The 24640-nt window shown below is 43.6% G+C and overlaps 2 protein-coding genes and 1 non-coding gene across 5 annotated transcripts in view; 2 read left to right on the top strand and 1 right to left on the bottom strand.

Annotated features, from left to right (window-relative positions):
* The first annotated feature begins 365 nt into the window (after positions 1 to 365).
* Positions 366 to 3762, top strand: RPL30 (ribosomal protein L30). The gene is made up of 5 exons (XM_005904379.3): positions 366 to 469; positions 577 to 628; positions 1022 to 1167; positions 2786 to 2916; positions 3656 to 3762. The coding sequence occupies exons 2-5, from the start codon at positions 608 to 610 to the stop codon at positions 3703 to 3705; spliced, it is 348 nt and encodes a 115-aa protein (XP_005904441.1). The 5' UTR covers positions 366 to 469; positions 577 to 607; the 3' UTR covers positions 3706 to 3762.
* LOC138990842 (small nucleolar RNA SNORA72) lies at positions 3345 to 3476 on the top strand. The gene has a single exon (XR_011466953.1). It is a non-coding gene; the product is annotated as a small nucleolar RNA SNORA72 (small nucleolar RNA).
* Positions 3763 to 10920: 7158 nt separating the features above from the next.
* The window catches only part of MATN2 (matrilin 2), a 173147-nt gene continuing 159427 nt past the window's right edge, over positions 10921 to 24640 (bottom strand). For 2 of the 3 annotated variants that reach the window (XM_070383018.1, XM_070383016.1), the window contains 7 exons: positions 24252 to 24374; positions 19054 to 19467; positions 15985 to 16137; positions 14197 to 14268; positions 13729 to 13863; positions 13250 to 13348; positions 10921 to 11499 (listed from right to left, as the gene is read on the bottom strand). In XM_070383018.1, the coding sequence (XP_070239119.1) occupies positions 11444 to 11499; positions 13250 to 13348; positions 13729 to 13863; positions 14197 to 14268; positions 15985 to 16137; positions 19054 to 19467; positions 24252 to 24374 (1052 nt within the window). In that variant the 3' untranslated portion in view covers positions 10921 to 11443. The remainder of the gene's footprint in view (positions 11500 to 13249; positions 13349 to 13728; positions 13864 to 14196; positions 14269 to 15984; positions 16138 to 19053; positions 19468 to 24251; positions 24375 to 24640) is intronic. The other variant, XM_070383017.1, reaches the window with a different exon arrangement.

Genomic DNA, 24640 nt, shown 5'->3' with positions numbered 1-24640 from the left:
ACTCTCAGTCGGCTTCTCCAACTCCCGTCCTGTTCCACTTTCCTGAGTTCCGCAGCGCGCCGCTTCAGAGCAGCAGAACACAGCAAGGTAAGACTTCAGACCACTCGGCTGCAAAACCTGGTGGCTCCAGCGGTTTAAAAAAAAAAATCTGCCTTTAATGCAGATTTGGATTCGACTTCTGAGTCAGAAAACCCCCTGCAGAAGGAAATGGCAACCCACGCCAGAATTCTTGCCTGGAGAATCCCCATTGACAGAGAAGCCTGGCGGGATACAGTCGCAAAAAGTCGAACACAACTGAGCCGCCAGAGTAACCAGCACCGGCCCGCCTCTTCTTGTCCCGCCCCTTCCGCTGGACATTTGCTTCCGCTTCCGGTCTCGGTGTGACGGCGCACCGCCCCGCCGTGAAGAGCTTGGCATTGTGGGAATTCTTTCCTTTCTCGCTCCCCGGCCATCTTGGCGGCTGCTTTTGGTGAGTGGGCTCCTCCGGGCCGAGGTTTTGGCAGCGCGCGGTGCCCAGGGAGTTGCCGGTTTGGGACTTCAGATCGTAAACTTCCTGTCCTGTCCTCTGTGTTCTAGGTTGGGGGCGTCCCGCATCTAAGGCAGGAAGATGGTGGCCGCAAAGAAGACGGTGAGTGAAGCAGGCCAGGGCCGGAAGCCTATTTCACGTGGAGAGATGAGTCTTGGCCGGGGCGGGCAGTTTTGAGCTCACTGGGCGGACAGCGTTCCCGCTGGCCTTGGAGGCTTCCAGAAAGAACCCGAGAGACCTTCTCAGTGCTTTGGAACCCTTTTCTTCGGAGGTTTATTAAGGGGCTCCGGTTCCAGGAAGCAGGATCCAGTGATTTTTTGTTTTTGGCCGAGGCTTGCGAGATCTTAGTTCCCTTTCTAGGGATGGAACCCGTGCTCCCTGCTTGGAAGCGGGGGAGACTTAACCACTGGACCACCAGGGAAGTCCCTGGATCCAGTTTTGAGTGGTTACAAACAAGGCCTTCAATCAAGTTCGTATTAAATGTTTTCTTTGTAGAAAAAGTCACTGGAGTCGATCAACTCTAGGCTCCAGCTGGTTATGAAAAGTGGAAAGTACGTGCTGGGGTACAAACAGACTCTGAAAATGATCAGACAAGGCAAAGCGAAACTGGTCATTCTCGCCAACAACTGCCCAGCCTTGAGGTAATTGAAAGAACCCGAGGGTGTGTGTCTTCCACTGTAAGTTCGTCCTGAGCAAATATCCAGGAGTGTGAGCTTGCAATCTGGGTAGCGTGAACTGGGTGTCAGGTAGAATTTGTATTACAGGGGCACATTTGCAGGATAATTTAAGGGTTTCTGTTGTGTTTGGCTCTTGATTTTTCTCCCCTTCATAGTCTCTCCTCCTATGTGGTTCTCCTTGGGAGAAATGTGTGACAGAAACCAAAGAAGGGCAAAGTTTGAGGGTAGTGCAGAAACGTAAGTTGCTTTTCCTTATGTCCTGCCTTTTTTTGCTTGTTCTTTTTACTTTGAGGTGTTTTAAAAGGACTTCGTTTTATGAATTACTTATAGCATAGAGAAGCTAAGATCAGAAGAGTTCACGCTGGCCTGTGGATCTGCACGCTTCCAGTTCACCCAGTTTTTGCCTGATTCACTGTTTTGAAACTGATCTTATGAGGTGGTGTACATAAGTTCAAGTTGGACCATGCAGAGTATCAGCCATGTTTTCAGTCCTGTGCTTGTTGATTTTCTACCGTAATGCATAAACTCACAGCATTTCATACAGGGTGTCTGTACCTAATGGGCAAAGCCTGGAGAGCTCTCTTGCATCTCATCTCAAAACTTTGGTCTTACTTCACAGAATTCACACTTACCTATTAGAGCAGTGGCTTTCGGCATGAATGTACATTCAGTTGCAAGTGATTTGGTTTAAATGCAAGTCAGATTTAATGGATCTGGATTGGGGCCTGATGCATTTTTAACAAGCTCCTTGATGGCGCTCTACCTACTTGGTGGTCACAAAAAAACGTTAACTTTGGGCAAGTGCAAGCCTATGGCATGCCTGTTTTTATTTTATTGGATTTAGCTTTTCTTCACTTAATTAGTTCCTCTTTGTTTTTAATACAAATTGAAGGTTTGTGGAACCTTGCATTGTATAAGTCTGTAGGTGCTGACTTTTTCTTTGTTGTTAAGATTTGTCATCTTTGATATTACTGCTACAATTCCCTGAAGGTTCAGGTGATGGTTGGTTTTTTGTTGTTGTTGTGTTTTTTTTTTTTTTTTTTCCTTCTTTTTTTGCAATAAAATATTTATGTATGTACGTTGGGGGGGTTTTTTAGACATGATGCTGTTGAACATTTAGAGGCTACATATAGGGTAAACAACTTTTATATGCACTTGGAAATTAACAAATCCCTGTGGCTAGCTTTATTGCAGTATTTGATTTATTGCAGTGGTCTGGAAGGAATTTGCAGTACCTGAGGTATACCTGTTCTATTACTCTCCATCTAGGACTCAGAGCACCAGAGGGTGATATAAATGGCTGAGACATTGTCATGGGAATTCTGTAAAGTGTCTGGCAGATAGTAAATGCTAAGCAAATGGTGATTTTATTCTGTACCCTCTTTTTCCATGAGCACAAATATGTACTGTAGAGGATCCAAAGGATGTTTGGTGTTGGATAATGAATATGATATTTTTAAGACTAATAAATGGCTTACTATTTGAAGGCCTTACCAACATTGGAACTAATGAGAGCAGTAACGTTTAATCTGTGTCAGTTGGTATGGTGTTTATTTGCCTTTTTTTGTTTTTATTCCCAAAGGAAATCTGAAATAGAGTATTACGCCATGTTGGCCAAAACTGGTGTCCATCACTACAGTGGCAATAATATTGAATTGGGCACAGCATGTGGAAAATACTACAGAGTATGCACACTGGCTATCATTGATCCAGGTATGCTTTTTCAGTCATAAAAGAAGTCTTTTTTTCTTTATGATGTAATAACAAGGATTTCTTACTATACAAATGTCTTTGGTCCCTAAGTTCAGTCTGAGAATTTGTATATAGCAAGGGATATCCTGCAGGCTTATGTCATGGAGAGTTAGTAGTGAATGTCAGTACATAATTATCTTTGTCATAAATGAAATTCTTTTTACTTTGAGATGATGAATTTAATTTCATACCGCACCTAAGAAATTATGTCTTAGGGCTTTGGTAAAAGGTGAAATTATAAAGGGGAGAATAATCAGGTGAAACAGTAGAAGAAAGGAATCCTTACTGGCTGCCTGAGAATAGATGGGTAAAATTAGGTTGAGGGGGAGAAAAGGGCCTACAAATACAGGTCATGTTTTGAACTTAAGAATTTCTAATTCATGAAGCTACTGCGAATATTCTCGCTGTTCTGATTTTGTAATAATCAGGGCAGGCTAAACATTCGCTATATTAAGACCATGCATGTGTCCCCAGACCTAGTTCTCTGCCTAGGTCTGGCTTTATAAATGCTGGTGATAAACCAAGTCTGATTTACATGACACGTCTTGTGTGGGAAATGTCTGTGACTCTAGGTGTCTGATCAACCTTGAGAAATGGTAGCACAGCTAGTGTGATAACTTTTGAAGATAACCATTGCTAGTTTGATGATTACCAGTTGCCACTAAATAAGTTGTAAAAATTATTGTGTTTTATTTTTTAGGTGATTCTGATATTATTAGAAGCATGCCAGAACAGACTGGTGAAAAGTAAATCATGTACAATTTTTCTTTAATAAAACTGGCCAGAGCTTGTTTTAAAAACACTGTACTCATTGCAGTTATTTATTTATTTGTTTTTATTTCTTCTTGTCCCAGTATATTTGCCTGAAGCTAGATTAGTGACGATGGGGCATCAAGATGCAGTGGCAAAACTTGTGGGTTAAGAGCCAGATATCCCAGTTTCACTTGCCCTGTTTTTGTAAAGGGAGTGCACTGAGTTCCTTTCCAGTACTAGATTTTTAAAGCTTAGTTTTCATAATTTCACTCGCAGGATATTGCTGTCATTTTTTAAAATGTTTATTCGGCTGCGTTGGGTCTTGGCGGTGGTTATGCACAGACTTAATTGCGGCGTGTTGGATCTTAGTTCCATGACCAGGGATCAAACCTGTGTCCTTGCATTGCAAGGCAGATTCCTCACCACTGGATCACTAGAGAAGTCTCTGGTATTGTTGTCATTTTGTTGAGTATGTCAGAGGCAACAAGGGTCAATTCCCAGAATCTAACCAGAACTGCAGTTTTACAGTCCACCTTAAATCCACTGAATCTGAGTAGCAAAGAGGATTAAGTGAAATATGTTCCTTCCACCTCCAGATTTTCATAGGGTGAGAGAAGTTCTATTGAACTTTAATGAAGCAAGGTCTTACTTAAGGGTTTGTAGTAGTACAGTTCAGTTCAGTTGCTTAGTCGTATCCAACTCTTTGCGACCCCATGGACTGCAGCACACCAGTCTTCCCTGTCCATCTCCAGCTCCCGGAGCTTACTCAAACTCAGGCCAATCAAGTTGGTGATGGCATCCAACCATCTTATCCTCTCTCATCCCCTTCTCCTACCTTCAGTCTTTCCCAGCATCGGGGTCTTTTCCAATAAGTCAATTCTTCACATCAGGTGGCCAAAGTATTGGAGTTTCAGCATCAGTCCTTCCAATGAATATTCAGGCCTGACTTCCTTTAGGATTGACTGGTTTGATCTCCTTGCAGTCCAAGGGACTCTCGAGTCTTCTCCAGCACCACAGTTCAAAAGCATCAATTCTTCGGCGCTCTGCTTTCTTCACAGTCCAAACTCTTACATCCATACATGAATACTGGAAAAACCATAGCCTTGACTAGACGGACCTTTGTTGGCAAAGTACTGTCTCAGCTTTTTCATATACTGTCAAGGTTGTTCATAGCTTTTCTTCCAAGGATCAAGTGTCTTAATTTTCATGACTGCAGTCACCATCTGCAATAATTTTAGAGTTCAAGAGAATAAAAGTCTGTCACTGGGAAGCCTTTGTAGAAAAAATGTACTTGGGACAACTGCAGAATATTGTCAGATCTTCAGTGTTTCACAGTTTCACAAAATGTGTTTTATATATTTTCAGTCCTAAAAGATGATTGGGGGGATACCACATACTACATCTCTGAAGTATGTCCTGTGTAACCCTTTTCTCACATCTAATAATACCTTTTGAAACACTGAAAGGAATTAGGGGGAAATTGTGACTCAGGTTTTTATTGAGTTGAATATTGCTGGTAGGGTATACCCAGGATATGTTGTGTTGGGGTCTAAGTTTGCAGAAGTGTTAGAAATGTTTTTTGGACTTTAGAGCCAGTCGACTTGTGAAGGCAGTTTTTGATGGTAGAGGAATGAGACACAGGAGGTGTGAATGCCTTCAATACACTATCCAAAAAGTCGAGTATTTGCTGAACTTAAAGTCAGCATATTAGTATCTTAGTCTTATCTCTTTGTGACCCCGGGCTTCGCTGTCCATGGAATTCTCCAGGCAAGAATACTGCAGTGGGTAGCTGTTCCTTCCAGGGATCTTCCTGACCCAGGGATCAAACTCAGGTCTCCCACATTGCAAGTGTCTGAGCCAACCAGGGAAGCCCCCTGGCAGGTAGGTTTATTTTGGGGCTCTGTATTCTGTCCCATTGCAGTATCAGTTGTTACTTCTTTTTCATTTCTTCCTTTGTTTTTTTTGTTTTTGTTTTTGGTTACACTGGATCTTTGTCGCCGGGCACTGGCTTTGTCTAGTTGCAAGAGAGCAAGGGCTACTGTAGTTGCAGTTTGTGGCCTTCTCATTGCGGCGACTTCTGTTGCGAAGCACAGGCGCTAGGCCCATTGGCTTCAGCAGTTGGGGCACACGGGCATAGTTGCTCTGGCTTGTGCTGTCTCCCCTGTCCAAGGATCGAACTCATATCCCCTGCATTGACAGGTGGATTCTTACCCACTGTACCAGCAGGGAAGTCCTCTTCCTCTTGTTGACTTGGGTTTTCTCTTTTTTTTTTTTGGTGAGCATGACTAGAGATTTGTCCATGTTTACCTTTCAAGAGCTTCCCAGGTGGCACAGTGGTAAAGAAGCTCCCCACAGTGCGAGAGACCTGGGTTCGATCCCTGGGTTGGGAGGATCCGCTGGAGAAGCGAATGATAACCCACTCTAGTACTCTTGCCTGGGAAATCCCATGGACAGGGGAGTCTGGCTGAAAAGTTAGTCCATGGAACCACAGAGTTGGATGCGACTGAGCACCCTTTCAATAAGTCAGCTCTTGGCTTTATGGATTTTTTCAGTTTTTTTTTTTTTTAATCTTATTTGTCTCCTCTCTGATCTTCATTATTTTTTTCCTTCTCCTGTCTTTAGATTTTGTTCTTTTTCGAATTCTTTCAGGTGATAGGTAAGATTGAGATTTTTCTTATTTTTTTGAGGAAGGCCTGTATCACTATGTACTTCCCTCTAACAACTGCCTTTGCTATATTCCATAAATTTTGGATGGGTGTGTTTTCATTGTCATTTGTCTCAAGGTATTTTTTAGTTTCTTCTTTGATTTTATCTTTGACTCATTGGCATGTTGTTTTAGTCTCCGTGTAACCATTTTTTTTCTCATTTCTTCTTTTGTTGTTGATTTCTAGTTTCATGTCATTATGGTCAGAAAAAATACTGGAAGGACTCTGTGCTTCCTGTACCTGGATATCTGTTTCTTTCCTTAGGTTTGGGAAGTTTTCAGCCATAATTTCTTAGAATACTTTTTTTTTAAACTTCCTTTTCTCTTTCTTTTCCTTCTGGAATTCCTATGTGTGTGTAGATTGGCACACTTTTATATTATCCTACCGGTCTCATTGGTAGGACTGATGTTGAAGCTGAAACTCCAATGCTTAGACCACCTGATGCGAAGAGCTGATTCATTTGAAAAGACCCTGATGCTTGGAGGGATTGGAGGCAGAAGGAGAAGGGGACGACAGAAGATGAGATGGTTGGATGGCATCACTGACTCAATGGACATGGGTTTGGGTGAACTCCGGGAGTTGGTGATGGACAAGGAGGCCTGGCGTGCTATGGACAAGGAGGCCTGGCGTGCTGCGGTTCACGGGGGTCGCAAAGAGTTGGACCCAACTGAGCGACTGAACTGAACTGAAGTGGTCTCATAATGCTTTCATTTTTTTTCCCCCCCTCCAATCTGGCTTTTTGTCTGCTGTTCTAATTGGGTGATTTCTATGCTATCTACCAGGTCACTTATTTTTTGTTCTGCAGTATTCAATCTGCTTTTCATTGCCTTTTAGTTTAGCTTTCATCTTGGCAGATGAATTTTCTGATTTTTCTTGGCTCCTCTTTGTAGTTTGTAATTCTTTTTTACAGTAATCTGCATTTCTATTCATGGACTTTCCGAATTCCTTCAGTATTTTCATTATCTCCTTCTTGAACTTGGTGTCTCTCAGACTGAAGAGATCTGTTTCATTGTTCTTTCAGGGGAGTTCTCTTGACTTTAACTGTGAGTGGTCCTGGTTCATTTTACTTGTATTTCTCTTACTCTGAGTTTAGGAGAAACAGTTACTTACTGTGATCTTGGAGGGATGTGTGGGAATGTTCCTGGGTAGTCTGCATGGATTTAATATTTTGATGTGAGGCCTGTGTTTAGTATAAATGCCTGCTGCCTCTCAGTGTGTCTTGGCCTTAATATCCCTTTGGTGAGGAGTCTGACTGATGTGATGACCAGAGTCTGTAGTGGATGTCGAGTGGGGCCTCCTCTTTGCTCTGTGGTTGCCACAGCCTTGTTGGGGACAGAGTCTGTTCCTGGTTATTGGAGTAGAGGCCCCCAGATCCATTTCTGAGTCGCATCTGAGCTGTGGTGTGAGGTAGGCAGAATTGGAGCACTTCCACCAGGAGAAGAGCCACAGAGTATTCCTCTACCAGAGCTGTCCATTAGGAGAGTGCTCTGCACCTGTCACCAAGTGTGCGGGCTCACGAGGCCACCCGCACGGATCCACTCTAGGCAGGTCCCAGGGCTCACGAGGCCACCCGCAGGATCCACTCTAGGCAGGTCCCAGGGCTCACGAGGCCACCCGCACGGATCCACTCTAGGCAGGTCCCAGGAGTGCGGCAGTCGTGTACTTAGACCGTCTGTGGGAGTGACGGAGGCAGCCCAGACCTTGTCCCAGCCTAGCCCCCCATGGACGCACTCAGGAAGCCCACAGCTGCCAAGAGCAGCTCCATCTCGGCCACGGAAGCACCTGTTGTCCACTTGGATGTCGCGCAGCGCTGAGTTTACAAAGCAGGCAGTGTAGGTGTAGAGTCAGACACAACTGGGTGACTGAACAGCATCCTGCAGCTGAGTTTACAAAGCTCGCAGTGTGGGTGTCTGTCTGTGTCTGGCACAGCCACCTGGAGAGACCTGAGCTCTGCTTCCTACGTTGGGCAACCCTCTGGCATCTGATCCCGGAGCCTGCCGGGACGGCCCAGTGCAGGGAGGAAAGAGGCTGCTCCAGCGGGCCCTCACCCCCCACCTAACAACGGCACTCGGCCTCTCGGGCTGTCTCCGAGCAGCCAAGCCCCAGCCCTCTCCCCAGCTCTGTGCTCTAAACCCAAGTTTCAGCACCCGGCCCCAGCTGTGCCCGTAGACGTGCGTCTCGGGCTGGGGAGCGCAGGCAGGCGCCACAGACTGTAGCTCTTTCTTTCTCTGTCACACACCAGTTGTGACACTCGCCTCTGAAGCTCCCTTTCTGTCCTGGTGACTCTTGCAGCTCCCTCCGAGGGGCACAGGTTCCGTCCTGCTATTTCTTTGCTTTTTCTTTGGTCCCACCCAGGGTTATGTGGAGGTCTTTTCCTTTCAGGTGTCTGAGGTCTTCTGCTAGTGTTTAGTAGGTCTTCTGTGAGAACTGTTGAGTATGTCAGTGTGTTTTTGATGAACCTGTGGGAAGAGATGATTTCCACATCCTTATACTCCACCGTCTTGATTAGCGCCCTGAGTTACTACTATTAGATGAGGGATGGTCACACAAGTAGTGAAAGTGGAAAGCAAAACCTTTGTACCTGAGACATACAGAGAGCAAACAGAAATGGAGAACTATTTCTTTCTCTTCTTGGTCGCACTAGGTTTTCATTGCTGTGCGCGGGCTTTCTCCAGTTGCAATGAATGTTGGCTAGTCTTTCTTGCCCCATTGCAGTGGCTTCTCCTCGGAACACAGGCTCTAGCACACGGGCTTCAGTAGTTGGCGGTGCACAGGCTTTACTTGCTCCACGGAATGTGGGATCTTCCTGGTCCAGGGATCGAACCCGTGTCCCGTGCACTGGTAGGCTGATTCTTACCCACTGTACCACCGGGGAAGCCCGGGAACTATTTTAAATTTTAAACAATTCTCAAGTTAAATATCTTGGGTTACTATGTGAATTTGACGGATTAGTTGGAGGTTTTGTCTTCCACGAAGGCACCTTCCTTCCCAAGTTGGAGAAAGTTGAAAACGGTGCAGTGAAATGTACTAAACAGCTAAAGCGTACGTGGGGGTGGGCAGGGGGAGCGGCCGCGTGTGTTTGTGTGCATGCCGCCTAGAGCCACTAGGGGGAGCCAGGACTCAACGCAAAGTAGACTGGAGACAGTGGAAGCAACGGCTAAAGTAGGATTACGTCTCAAAAGGAAGTGCCAACCCAAATCCACACTTTGGATGAAAACCCGTTTTCAGGATCACATGGAGGACTCAAATATAAATATACACTGAAAGTTTAATACTTCGAATCACAACTTTTATACTTGGAAAGAATTAGATGGTTTCTAGATTGAGGTCTAAGAGATGGTCTTCCTATTCTGCTACATCACCCTTTGGGAAGATTTTTTTTTTAATTTATTCATTATTATGGTGGTTTTTTGGCTGCTGGGGGTGGGCTTTCTGTAATTGCAGTGCTCGGGCTTCTCTGCAGCGGCTTCTCTCGTTGCGGAGCACAGGCTCTCGGCGCTTGGGCTTCAGTAGTTGCTGCATGTGGGCCCAGTCGTTGGCGGCTCTGTGGCTCTAGAGCACAGGAAAGCCAGTAGTTGTGGCACGTGGGCTTAGTTGTTCTGAGACATGTGGGATCTTCCCGGACCAGGGGTTGAACCTGTGTCCCCTGCATTGGCAGGCAGATTCTTCACCACTGGACCACCAGGGAAGTCCTCCCATTGGCTTTTTTTTTTCATCTTTATTTATTTATTTTTAAATTTTATTTTATTTTTAAACTTTACAATATTGTATTACTTTTGCCAAATATCGAAATGAATCTGCCACAGGTATACACGTGTTCCCCATCCTGAACCCTCCTCCTCCTCCTCCCCCATACCATCCCTCTGGGTCGTCCCAGTGCACCAGCCCCAAGCATCCAGTATCGTGCATCGAACCTGGACTGGCAACTCGTTTCATACATGATATTATACATATTTCAATGCCATTCTCCCAAATCTTCCCACCCTCTCCCTCTCCAACAGAGTCCGTAAGACTGAGTTTTACCATGTACATGTAGATTGAGTACATTCTTTTAAATGTTGCATAGTATTTCTGAGTTATGGACCGTACCACAGTTTATCTGTTCCCCCTCTGGTGATGATTAGGTTATTTGTAATTTGTTAATTTTACAAACTCTAGTAACATTCTCATACAGGCCTCCTTGTATGTATGTGTTAAAATCTTTCAGTTTGATACCTGTAAGTGCAGTTGCTAGAGTACAGGGTAGGGCTGCATTTTCAGTTTTACTAGGTAGGGACAGATTATTCTCCAGAGACTGCCCATTTGTGTTCTCACTAGCAGTGTGTGGGAGCCCCATGTTTCCTCAGCCTTACCAACACTGTCGTCAGACACAGTAACTTGCCAAGTTGATTGCTTTAACCTGCATTTTCCTGATTATCGGTGAGCTTCAACATTTTTTTTCATACGTATCTTAGCCATTTCTCATGTATGCATATTTTGCATTTAAGATTAAGAATTTTACACAGAATACTGTTCTCTGAAGTGAATTTTAATATTGTATAAAAAATCCAACTTCTTATACAAGTACATATGTTCTATGATTTTATGCATACATCCATATACATATATCAAGGTAAAGTCTGATTAAAAAAAAATAGCTTTCCCATGGCCAGTGTTCTACGGAAGTTAAGTCTGTAAAACTGCAGATTTTATGTTGTTGTCGAATGATATTGTACCACTAAGGCAGAACAAGACCAAAGCAAATGGTGTCCACAGTACGTTACAGAGTATCTTGCATAGCTTATTTGTTCTCACTTGATAAAACTCCTTTTAGGATTCTGACGGGTTTTTTTTTTTTTTTCAGTGAATTCGTACAAGTTAGTGTGTACTTTTTGCCTTTGTTCTGTAGCAAATCAGCTTTCTCAACTCTTGGTATGTTTTACTTTACAACCTTACAGAATCAATGATAGCCTGAGCTTTGAGGGCTCCGAACTGTTTTCACTGTAACCCTTGACACAATGACGTACAGATACGTAGAGCATTGTGAATCTTCATCTGTATCGCAGGCGGTTTTCCAGGGCTTCCATTCTCTGTGTCATTTCTTCTAGTAAATCTCAAATTAAGGAAGAGGAATCTGAATGGCTTATTTACATTCAAATACAACTTGATTTATCTACAAAAGAATTTGTGTCCTGCAAAATACAGGGCTTTGGTTTTTTCCATTTCTATAATTCTGACTTATAAGTTTATAGTAACCCATTAGTACATACTATTAAGACTATAGATCTGTGTTGGGTTAAATACTTTTTTTTTAACATTAAATCCAGATAGCTCAGTTCACATTTTTCTTTTTAAAAATTTCAATTCTACTCATTCCCCTGTTGCTTATAAATTAATTTACCATAGCACACCTCTGGGAGCTGAACTGATAATGCTGGGAATGAGGAGAGGAGGAAAAAAAAAAAAAGGATTAGGTCTTGGAAAGTAAGATATGACATCAGAAGAGAAGAAGGTGGGGAATTTTCACCCATGAGGCCGGATGAGACCATAGGGTAGCAGCCTTGAGAACGTCTGACACATACAACTTCCTTAGTACCTTGTGAAGTAAACCCTTGGAGGCAGGCCGGGAGAAGGCAGAGCAGAGGCGCATTAGGGCGTCCCTGGAGCGGTAAAGAATCCACCTGCCCATGCAGGAGACAGGAGTTCGATCCCTGAGTTGGGAAGATGCCTTGGAGAAGGAAATGGCAAGCCACTCCAGTATTCTTGCCTGAGAAATCCCATGGACGGAGGAGCCTAGCAGGCTACAGTCCATGGGGTCTCAAGGAGTTGGACATGACTGAGCAACTAAACAATAAGAGCAGCATTAGAATAAACATTTGTCTTCCTTCTTGAAGCTGCTTAGTACCCTCCACCTGCCCCCTGCATGGCAGAATGAGAGCCTGGATTCATCATCAAGATTAACCATGGTCAGATTATTTTGCTTTCCTTTATGAAGCATATTTCCAGTTTTCAGGAAGAAAATGGCTATAAGCTGTTCTTTATAAACCCACTGGCACAGAAATAGTTCAGAATTAAACCATTTCCCTTTAGTTGATATATGTTGAGCTAGATATCGGGCAGTTTTAGTAAGCTTACTATAGTTTTAAGTTCAGAACAGTTGGCAGAGTGTTCAGTGCATAAAAGCACTGAATCTCATTTCTCCACCATCCCAAAGCATTCCTTTTATTTGTAATACTATTTTAATGAGTCACTGGATCCTGCTGTTCCCTAGGTAGAATGTTTCATCTTAGAGTGCTGATATAAAATCTCTCTGCTGCCAAATGAAAAAATCCCAACCCCAGTCCTCTAGAAACTACGCACTGACCAAATGTGGCTGCAGGGTGGCTTGGGGCCAAAGGAGAGGTTTGGAATTTAGGTAGAATTTGAAACCTCTTCGTTCTACAGCATTCTTTGCCTACACGTACTGTATCTCTGATGCACTTCAGATTTGTATCTCTATCTTTGCCTACATGTACTGTATCTTTGATGCACTTCAGATTTATCTTTCATTTCCTCCCAGCAGAGAGGGAATTAAGTAAACATGTTTTTTCTTTACTTTGCGTACTGACTGGCTAACTGGCCTTACTGATCAGCCTCCTAGAACCAACCACAGATAGCTTGACCCGTGTCAGCAGTTTGGCTTGCCCTCGGTTCTCAAGCACCTGTCAGACTGCTTAAGAAATAGCTTTTCCTGGAGTTCACTATTCTTGACTTTATAGAAGTGACTTCATTTGAGATATACCCATATATAGAAATGTTTGAGGTTTTGATAGTATTCTTTGCATTCCATACAGAGGCGTAACATTAGAAAAGGATATAGCGCTGCGTTAATTTTCTTACTTCTTCATTTGCAAGGTTCTGGAACATTATAAGGTTTTCACATTTGCATTGATCCTGTTTTTCTTCCAAAGGACTTCCTAAGAAAGCAGATGGAAAGTGTTCACCTCTATAACCCACCAGACTTTGCAGACACACTGTGATAGGACTGAATCAGCACATGGAGGAAACCATAATGAAAGCAATGTTCAACTTCTTCCACGTGGCAAGATCCAGTAGATAATAGCAAAGAGCTGTATATGTGTCCACTGCTGAAGTGGCTTTTATTGTGGACTGCGGGAAGGTTGCTGCAGTTTCTTCTCATTTATTTTTTTAGTTCTCCTTTTTCTTAAGTTCTTCTCTTCCCCACCCCACCTACCGCCTACTTGCTCCTTTCCTGTCCTCCCTTAAGCTGAGTTTGTTGGCAAGTTGAGAGGCTTGATAGCAAGCTACCTAATAGTAATATTTTACTTGGAATTACCTGAGGATTTTGTCGAATGGAAAACTTTTTGTGTAGCCCGTGCAAGATTGTCTTCTTCAAACAGATATCTGTGTTGCACTGCAAAATTAGAACAGGAAAGTAGGTCTCGGATATTTATGGTGACTGGCTCAGATTCTGTAAAGAGAAAGAAAACTGAAGTCAAACCTGTTTAACATGGTTGTGGTTATAAAACAGCCATCAGCTGTCAGAGTAGGGTACTTGTTATTCCTAGAATGAGGTACATAGCTTTACTTTAGGACATACTATGGCAGAAAGACCATCAGCAGAGAGGCTCTTAGCAACTATGGCTAAAAAAGGGTAGAGTAAATGTTTCCTATGTGATGGAGGGGGAAAAGCCATAGTTAACGTAATTCAAATCTTTCTTACTTACACTTCATTTGTCTGAGGGGAAACCATGGTGGAAGCAGCCACTGAAGATTCTAAAAATATTGCTTTTAAAAAACATACCTGTTGGCTGGTGGACCCTCTTTGGCAGTTCCCCTGCTGGGGAGTCCTGTCTTCCATCAGAGTCTTCCAGAGCTGAGAGGTAAAAGACGACCAGAAGAGTGACAGTTGTCCACATGGGTGCATATGTTCTTAGGAAACTGGTCCCAGACCAACTGTTTACCTGCCTGCCACCACCCGGGATGTTCTGGTCTGATTCGGTAACACCACCCAAGACCTTCCAGAGGCATTCTCTCCTGTAAGAGAAGCCTGGACCCCTTAAATGCATCTTCGTACTTAAGAATGTCCCCCTAAATATTATGTCTAGAAAGCAGGGTGGGAAAAAAGTTTGTCCAATTATTAAGTTGCATTGGCAGCAGCTCCACTTAAATAAAAGAGCTTGGAGGCTAAACATCAAGTTGCATTAGAAATCCAAGAGGCCTTCCCTCCCTGGCCCCCTTCATCCCAGTGCTCTTTGCTGGGGAGGAATAAGACACATCACTTTGACCGGGATTTTACTGGCCACTGAACCTGGGACAGGAATAAAAGGAAAAATGGGCAGAACTGCTTTTCCGGTTCCCCTGCCTTACACATGGAGTCAGTCAAACCTGGGAGAACTGCTCTACGTAAGCACACCGGCACCATAGTGAACCGGAGAAGAGCACAGGGGGCTCCTATACATAAGAACATTAAGTTCCAAAGGGCAGCCTAATGTTCTGTAAACTGGAGCAGTCCATGCAAGAGGCAGTCTTTACATTTTTATCAGTGGGCTTGGAAGGACTACCATCCCTTCCCACTCTACTTACAGGTGTATCCCAAAATTGTGCATCAGCTTTCCTGACTTATATAACTGTCGGTTGTAGTTACATGATCATCTCCAGGGTTTTTGTGAGGATTAAGTATGCCATGTGTTAAAACACTGACTACACTGCTCAGCACAGAGCAAATGCTCAAGCAATTTATTAGCATTATTATTAGCTATTAATAATAGCTAATAAGTATAGTATCTTGCAGAGAAGGCAATGGCACCCCACTCCAGTACTCTTGCCTGGAAAATCCCATGGACGGAGGAGCCTGGTAGGCTGCAGTCCACGGGGTCGCTAAGAGTCGGACACGACTGAGCGACTTCACTTTCACTTTTCACTTTCATGCATTGGAGAAGGAAATGGCAACCCACTCCAGTGTTCTCGCCTGGAGAATCCCAGGGACGGGGGGAGCCTGATGGGCTGCCGTCTATGGGGTTGCACAGAGTCAGACACGACTGAAGCGACTTAGCAGCAGCAGCATAGTATCTTGAGAGTCCCTTGGACAGCAAGGAGTTCAAACCAGTCAACCCTAAAGGAAATAATCCTGAATATTCATTGGAAGGACTGATGCTGAAGCTCCAATACTTTGGCCACCTGCTGCAAAGAGCTAACTCATTGCAAAAGACCCCTATGCTGGGAAAGATGAAGGCGGGAGAAGGGGATGACAGATGGTGAAATGGTTGGATGGCATCACCAACTCAATGGACATGAGTGAGCAAACTCCAGGAGATGGTAAAGGACAAGGAAGCCTGGCATGCTGCCGTCCATGGGGTCACAAAGAGTCGGACACGACTGAGTGACTAATACTTTCATTTTCTATGTGAGCTATTATTGTCTTCTCTCTCCGCTATTCTACGTTTTGTGCTTACTGTTTCCAGACAGCACTGGGCCCTGCCCACAAGGGAGGCACTTTTTTGAGCACTTTGAAGGAACGGATTAAGAATTTCTCATTCAAGGGTTCACGCTGCTGTTTGCTAAGGTCTCTCCTAGACGTAACCTGCAGTACCTTCACAGATGCCTTTCTTCAGTTTATCACTGATCTCGCCCATTGTGCTGAAGTCTTCTGCATAGAAGAGATGCTTTTCTGTGGGCTCAGAGGCAATCTCTTGTAGCTCTTCCTCAATGGCTTTCCCTACCCCCACAGCATACATAGTTATACCTGAGGTACAAAGCAAATGAAGAACAGGGTAGTTACACAGACACAGAAAACAAATGTAGGGTTACCAAAGGGGAAGGGATAACGTAGAAGCTTGGGTATATAGCAGATATACACTACTATATATCTTGTATAATGGGGAAGAATCTGAAGACACTGAACATAGTTCCTTGTGCTATACAGTAGGAGCTTATTGTCTACTTTATATATACATACGTGGCTCAGACGGTAAAGCATCTGCCCACAATGCGGGAGACCCGGGTTCGATCCCTGGGTTAGGAAAATCCCCTGGAGAAGGAAATGGCAACCCACTCCAGTACTCTTGCCTGGAAAATTCCATGGACAGAGGAGCCTGGTAGGCTACAGTCCCTGGGGCCGCAAAGAGTCAGACACGACTGAGCGACTTCATTTCACTTCACGTATATAAAATATGTGTGTATTATCTGAATCACTTTGCTGTACACCTGAAACTAATACACGTTGTAAGCCAACTTAAAAAAAAAAAAAAAGAACACAGTAGTGAGAGTTGTGTTCCCAGCATCTGGAAGTTGTATGTTCTGCACTCAGAGCCAGCTGGATATTAATAACTGGTGGGATGTGAGGCATCCGTGTCAGCCTCCCTTTCTTTTCCACCATTTTTATTTTGGCCTTGTGAGCAAAAGGCAGTGACCCCAGAGAGGAAGGGGGGCCACTGAGGAGAGGTTGGGGAACCTGACCACCGACCTGCGCAGCTCCGGACAAGGTCATTCGCAAATCTTCAACTTTCCCCTGAATTAGTCTTGTGGGTAAGGAAAAAAAGAACACTATCTCATGGCTTACTAAATAAGAATCTCTTCTGGGAGAATTCTTAAGAAACAGGTCAGTTTATGACCTTGTAACCTAGTTTCTACTTGTCAAAGGTACAGATAGTAACCTTAAGTGACCTGCAGCCAAATGAAACTATTGTGCCCACCCATCTTGGGAGGATAAAACCTTGTAAGAAGGTGCTAAGCTGAAAAGGAGAATCTGCAGACCACTGGAAATTCCCTAAGTAAAAAAAAAAAAAAAGAAGAACAAACACAAGTATCAACTTTAGATTTCAACAGGCATATGAGATTGTTCCAAAAGTTTTTTATAAAAACAATTAATCATTAGATTCCCTTCTCCAATATCCTCTTCATTTGAAAATTAAACATTAATAAGAACTTAAGTTCTGCTTGATTTTCAACACTTCTCAGCAGATATTATACTCTGGCTAATTCATTAAACTAGATTTTTTTAAAAATAGACATAAAAATGGCTCTTTAAGTCAAAGGGCAAGAATTGTGCCTCATTCTAAAGTCTCTGTAAGGTCAACAGCCAAGTTCAGCATAATTGTTTGAGAGCCCAGTAACTTTACACACAGTCTCCTAAAAAGGATAACTACTATTTTAAGACTGTGTTCATTATACATAGGAGTAACTAAGTTAATCAGAGGAAGTCACTTCAGATAAGTCTTGTTGATTCAAGAACCAAGCATATATGTTTCTCCCACCGCCCGCCTTTGGAGGATTTGTGGAAATTTGAGTGGGGGAGAGAGTAAGGTAGGTTGGCTTCCATAAGATAGATAAGAGGACTAACCACTGTCTTTGGAGACAAGGTGTTGCCCCAGTACATTCTAAGAATACAGGCTAGAGGGGTTGGTGGGTTTGACAGGAGCTCAGCTAAGCTAGTCCAGAAGCAGGGAAACCAGGTGTGAGCAGCCAGTTTTACAATCTGCCCAGCTGATTCAGGCAGGACACTTTTGGGGGCTCAGAAAAAAAGAATAAAGAGTGAAATAAGCAATATCAGTGAAGTGGCCCCCTTCACTAAGACAGTGACTGAAGGGTGACGTGAACCAGCCCTTCTGTGAGAAGGAACGGAGCTCGCCAGCGGCACTTTAGCACGTTGATCCTTTGTTCCTTCACTCAGCAAGGATTAATCACACAAGTATTATGTTCCAGGCCTGACGGAGGCACTGAGTCCATCAAGTTGGTGCACACACTTTCCCCCTCATAGGAGCTGCTGAAGCAATGTGCTCTCGACAAGTTCTTAAAGAAAGCAGCATTCAAACAAACTGCTTCACGACCCTCAGGTCTTCCCATCTTCCCAAGGAATCCAGACACTTTCCCTCAAGCTGTCTACCAACCGTCCTAGCTTTGGGGTTTCCTTTTGCCAAGAGCCATATTCCTCTGCCACATTTGACATCTATAGTCAAACCTCAAAAGCAACATAGTCAAACATCTAAAGCAACTTAAAGTCCCCCCTGCATTATACGTGGAGTCAGACAAACCTCAAAGAGGCTAAGCTTTACCGAGCAACAGAGTTTAAGAGTCATGATCTCATCTGACATTTTGATTTTCTCAAAAGCTCACTTTTGCCTCCTGCAAACACAAGACCATTCACTGTTTTAAGGCTACTGCACTCCCAGTATGCTCACTGGTAGCGCTGCTTAAAAAAAAAGGTATATTACTCCAATAAAAATTTTAAAAATTAAAAAAATATATTGGTAAGAGCTCCTCCTACTAGGAATCTATTTTTATCAGTTCTTCAGGTGATTCTAAAACAACCAGACCAGTGTCTGGGAAGTATTGTTTATTTTTCTGGTTAAACAGCACATGTAGGATTGATTCTCTGTTCTGGAGGTCACAGCCTGGCTGGTAAATCATCACAGGAGATGATTACTCAGGTGTGACCTGTATGCAGACCCCCTTACAGTCCACAAGACTTTGGCATCCCTGTGGCGTCCCTTTAAGGCCACTAGGTGGCAGTTTAGTAAAGGTGTGTAACCGCGGTGACAGGAAGCCATTCTGTCCCCTCAAGGAATCTCACTCCCATGCTCCCCCACCCCAATGTGAACACCAAGCGAGTTTAAGAAACCTGAACCTGAGTGGGGTAAAACACACCCCCATCCCACGTTACCACTGGCCTGGGCTTTACTGGCCCACTCGGAGACGTCGTCCTGAGCCCGTCCGTCCGTGAAGACGATGGCCACTCTGGGCACCCGTGCGGAGAGAGGCCGGGCCCCTTCTACTTGGGTAAAACTTCTCTCAAACATATGTTTCAGGGCCAGCCCGGTCATAGAGCCCTTGCCCATGTATTTCATGTGGGCCACAGCTTTTTTCATGTCTTTGGCCGAGCTGAAGTTTCTCAGGGTAAACTCTGTGCGGACCAGTGTGGAATACTGGAGCAGCCCTACTCGAGCAGCTTTGGGAGAAATCGCCAAGGAATCTATAATTCCAGTGACAAACTGCTTCACAATCTCAAAATTATCTTCTCCAAGGCTCTTGGACCCATCAATCACAAAAACCAAGTCAACTGGGCCTTCAGTGCATCCTACAGGAATAAAAGGAAAGTTGTAATGGTTAAATGATTAAAAAAATCATTATACACAAGAAGAGAAGAAAATTATACTTCCACTGGAGGCATAACTATTTTGGAGAGCTACCTTTATTCTTTAGATAGTAACACAGGATAGACAGAAAGTGTCGGGGGAGTCACAAACAACCATAATGTTCACAATTGCCTTTACATGTGGCTTGTCAAATTGTTAAAAATAGTATTTTCCACAAGCAAAAACACATGGCAGATATACGAATTGAAACCCACACTCTACCCCGGATCACCAGGAGTCAGGCCTTGGAGGGACTGTCTGTAGAGTACCCTGCAGGGCCTGATACCCCCAAAAGATTCCAAAAACTTTACTCCAGCAGAGTGACATCACTCCAGTGCTGGTGTCTCACACACAATAGACTTGGAGATTCTTCCAGTTCAGCTCAGTCATCTCGATCTTCTAGGGAGATTTCCTCGTAGCCCAGCTTGTGTTCGTTACTCTCTGTGTAGCCTTCACACTACTAATCTGGTCAACAAAAATTGTTATTGAGCTGCTGCTTTGTGTAAGGCAGGCAGTGCGGCAGGACTGCAAGTGACCCAGGCAGAGTCCCACTCCGTGTTGTTCACAGTCCAGTGTGTTCTGGGCATCGTTCCACACCGTACAGCAGCCGGCTAGCTGGGTGTCAGCTTCCTCCTCTAGTCCACCAGTTCCTGCTCAGCAGGAGCCATTTCTCATTAATTTCTGTACTTACAATACCTGGCACACAATAGTTGTTCAATAAATGCTTGTTGAGAAAATACACGAAGGAGGAGGTATCCACTCGGTAGTACAACCACTAAGTACCCTCTTCACCGGTTTTTTTTTTTTTTTTTTGGCCCTGTTGCACAGGCTGAGGGATCCTACCCACCCGCCCAGTGACCGAAGCCAGGCCCTTGGCAGTGACAGCAGGAGTCCCAACCACTGGACCGCCAGGGCCCCATCATTGACCTTTTGAAATTTTAAAATGAATTATCACTGTGAATTCTTTACCTACATGGACGTTTTCCAGGCACCTCAGATGGCTGACAGTAAAAGCTTTATGCAAATATGTTAGCAAGCTGGGTATAGAGAGATTTTTTTGTTATTTAGGGCTGCATAAGAAAAATTTACAGATCCCAAATGGATGATCTCATTTCAAACAGTCTGCAGTATGCAATATAACATTCTCTTTTACATATCAAGGCAGCTGTCTAATACTTGAAAGTGAAGCACAGCAATATTAGGAAGTAAAGACACACACATGCAAAAATATTTCTATTCTTGGCTTGACTAACATGCTAAAATAATTGTGTATGTGTGTTGGAAGAGTTGGGTTCCTGTCTTTCCCCTTTTAAGCGCTTGTCCTCATTACTCAACCTATTGAACTCTTGTTAGTGAAAGAGGAAATGGCCAATTCAGAACTTCATTTACATTCATAGCCTGAATCTCAGGCAGCGTGCACCTGGCTCTCTAGCAGATTTCAGAAATAGTGGAATAATTTTTCAGCAGCGAATCTATTTTCTCTTTTCCCTCATATATTATTTTCTTAGAGAATAAAACGAACACCTGCAGCCTCCCTGCAGGGAGCGGAGCAGATGACTTCAGCAGGAGACAAGAATCTTAGATGGAGCGGAACAGCACCAGGGCGGGAGGTGCCCTATTCTCACTTTAATGACAGCCCAGCTTGCTAGCTACCTATTTGCAGGAAGGTCACTCAGCTTTCCTTGGATGTTTTCTTTTGGTAGTTGAGTCAGTGAGACTGGAGCAGAGCTGTGATTTGCCTTCTCACCTTAATTTTCACAGAGTTTCAGAAACTCGGGTTTGGACAAGACCTTTAAAGGTCACTGGTCCAGCCCCCCTGTTGCTCACATCTTTACTGCATCTCTATAGCCATTCACTCAGCCTGGGCCTGAACACCTGATAGGGAACTCACCGCCTTACCACGGAAGCCCCGTCTGCTCACAGCTCTGCGGTGAGGATGACAGTAGCTATCATTTGTCAGGCACTGAGACACGGTGCCAGCACTGGGCTAAACACCTGTAAACACACCATGCCATATATTTCTCATGACGATTCTGTAAGGTGTTATCCTGATATCATAGGAAGAAACTGAGACTCAAGAGCAGTTAAATAATTTCTCCAAGGTCACATGAATGTAGGAATAGTGGGTTCAAATTCATGAAAATCCCTAAGATCAAAGCTCATGATCTTAACTAATTAATCACACAGTTTCTCTGAGATAAGGGGTCTTTGTCCCTGTACCAAGCTGTGGCTTTTCTCCAATGTCCTTTCTTTCCCCAGGGTTTAGGGGATGCCCTATAAATAATGGATGAGGTGACTGTCACTTTGGTATTTGAAAGGTACCTCAAGTCTTTTTTTTCTACATAGATCCCCAGTTTCTTCCTTTATTTTTCACTTGACATCATACTGAACTTCCTCACCATGATACTTTCTAGATTTTGTCTCTATCCTTTATCTTTCATTTTTTTTCTAAAAAATATTACAAATGGAACAAAGTTCAAACACTACAAAGGTTATCTATATCTATATCTCTCTATGTAAACCTCTATAACAATACCTATCTTCAAAGAGAGTTTGTTAGAGGGAGCCTTTTGCAAAATACATCAATGGTAGCACTATAAAAACCACTCGATACCATGCTTTTTTCATTTAAAATATCTTGAGGATATATTTAGAGCTGCTTCATTCCTTTTTTTAATATTTATTTATTTATTCTTGGCTGTACCGGGTCTTTGTTGCGGCTGGTTGGAGCTCTTCTTTGTTGCGGTGCTCGGGGCTTCTCATTTCAGTGGCTTCTCTTATTGCTGAGCACAGGCTCTAGGTGCTTGGGCTTCAGCAGTTGCAGCAAGTGGGCTCAGCAGCTGTGATGCAGGGCCTGGTTGCCCTGCAGCATGTAGAGTCCTACTGGACCAGGGATCGAACCCGTAAACCCTGCATTGGCAGGTGGATCCTTACCCATCAGACCACCAGGGAAGTTTTGCTTCATTCCTTTTACCAGCTGTATAGTATTCTAATGTACAGATGCACCATGATTTATTTAATCAGCATCATATAAACAGGCACTTATTTCCCATTTTTGCTCTACAAATAACACTGTACAAAATATTCCCTCATATGTGGCTTTGTGAAGACATGCACTTCTCTGTGGCATAAACTCCTAGAACTGGAACTGCCTTCCTTTATTTTCTTGTGAGTTTGTTTTTATTTTTATTGGGCTCTGGGGGATGGTTGGGAAATAACTCTGCAAGTTATGGCCCACTAGGGAAATAACTCTGCAAGTTACGCCCCACTAGGGAAATGCCCATTCTGTTTTTTCTGGGATAGCTTTCAGAGCGTTTTCTTTCTCTTGGAGCTACCGCGCCTGCTGGCAGCAGCATCTTCAGGTTCACTGTGGGGTGGCTTCCCCTTGGAAAATAATTTTTCCTCTTTTTTCTCAGGGACCCTCGTTTCCTGACTCTTTCAGGTCACTAACTGGTTCCTCTTTGGGGAAAGATTTCTTCCACTTGGAAAGACTTCCACTGCTGTCTCTTCAAGATCACTACTAACCACCTCCTTCTTGGAAAAAGGTTTCCTTTTCTTGGGTTTGGAGAAGAAGACAGACGGGTTTTCCATTCCATCTTCCTGAGGCGCCTTCTGGGGCTTTTGCTTCCCTTTGGGTCTTTCACTTGTCTCCTCACACTCCTCACACTGCTTTTTTCTGGTGATGCCAGGGCAACAGCAGCCAGTCTTTTCTGTCTTCAAGCGTTTCTTCTCCTGTTTCTCCCGCTTTCTAGGAATCTCATCAGCTGCTTCCTCTGCCTGAACCACTGTCTCCTCCACGACATCCAGATTCTTTTGTGGAATCTCTCCAGTCTCAGAGAAGGACAGCCACTCCCCAACTTGTTTTCAAAGCTCCTCCCCAAATAGTTGGGAGTTGGGGTTACCTCAGAGAAGCAACCAGTTCCTGAGGCAGTCCCGCATTTGTTTGCCAGGTATCGGGAGCTGGGAGCTTCGGCCTTTGTTCTTGGCAGCTGCTCGGCATACTTTGGGGTGTTAGCCCCTGTCTTCAGAGCTCTGGAAACATGGTCCATTTGCTGGGCCAGGGAATCACTCAGACACCAGGACCAGTGTCCTGGTTTAAAAATTTTTTAATATTTTTATTAAAAAAAAAAAAAACATTTATTTTTAAAATATTTTTAAAAAATTAAAATATTTGCCAAACTGCCCTCCTAAAAGTTGTACCAATTCAGACACCTAGTGATAAATTTACAATTCCCTATTACAACATACCTTTGCTAACATAAGGAATCATCGAACTTACTGAACTCTGATAACTAGAAGGTAAAAAATGTATTGTAGCTTTAATCTCTTATTACACATTTTCCTTTTTCTTTTATGTTTCATGTCATGTTTAGAAAGTTCTCTACCCTGAGATTATAAAATACCTCTCTCAAGGCTTTTTCTGCCACTTTAGAGATACTATTTTTTAAGTTTAAGAACACAAGTCTTACCTCCCTCATTCCCGATATTCTTATTCAGCTAGGATCACTCTGGCCTCTCAGCTGACAGTGAACTTACTGTCAACTGAAACCAAAAGTGTTTTCACAGGTGCAGTTAAGCTCTCTTCCCCATTCTGTATCTACGCATACACATTTATATCTATGGTAGAAGCAGAGGTGAGGGATTTTACTTCCTGCAAATACTCCAAAAAAACAATTGCTCCCAAACCAAACTAAAGCAAAAACAAACCCCAGTTCAGATCACTTACTTTTGCACCGTCTTCCATCCTCAGCTAGAATAAATCCCTTTGAGCATTTGCAGATGTAGGAATTGCCACGGTTAACACAAATGTGTTCACAGCCATGGTGGGTCGATTTGCAGACATCCTTCCCTGAGGGTTATATAGGAAGTGAAGCAACCCCATCAGTGTAGAAACGAGCTGGATTAAACAGTCATGTCAGGACAGATCATGGAAATAAACCATTAAATCTTCATTCAAACCTCCTCTATAACATCCCCCTTTCAGTCTCAGGAGAGGGCATGGTAAAGGAAATCTCCTCTTAGAAAGCTCTAGTTTCCATGAAACTGAATGGTAAGCTGGGTGATCAGGTGTCCTGGATTTAATAATTTTTAGAATTGTTCAATGTACTTTGAGGT

The sequence above is a fragment of the Bos mutus genome, chromosome 14 (genome assembly GCF_027580195.1).
Source record: "Bos mutus isolate GX-2022 chromosome 14, NWIPB_WYAK_1.1, whole genome shotgun sequence".
NCBI lineage: Eukaryota > Metazoa > Chordata > Mammalia > Artiodactyla > Bovidae > Bos > Bos mutus.
The sequence above is the reverse complement of the archived record's forward strand: the minus strand, read 5'-3'. Positions and strand labels throughout refer to the sequence as shown.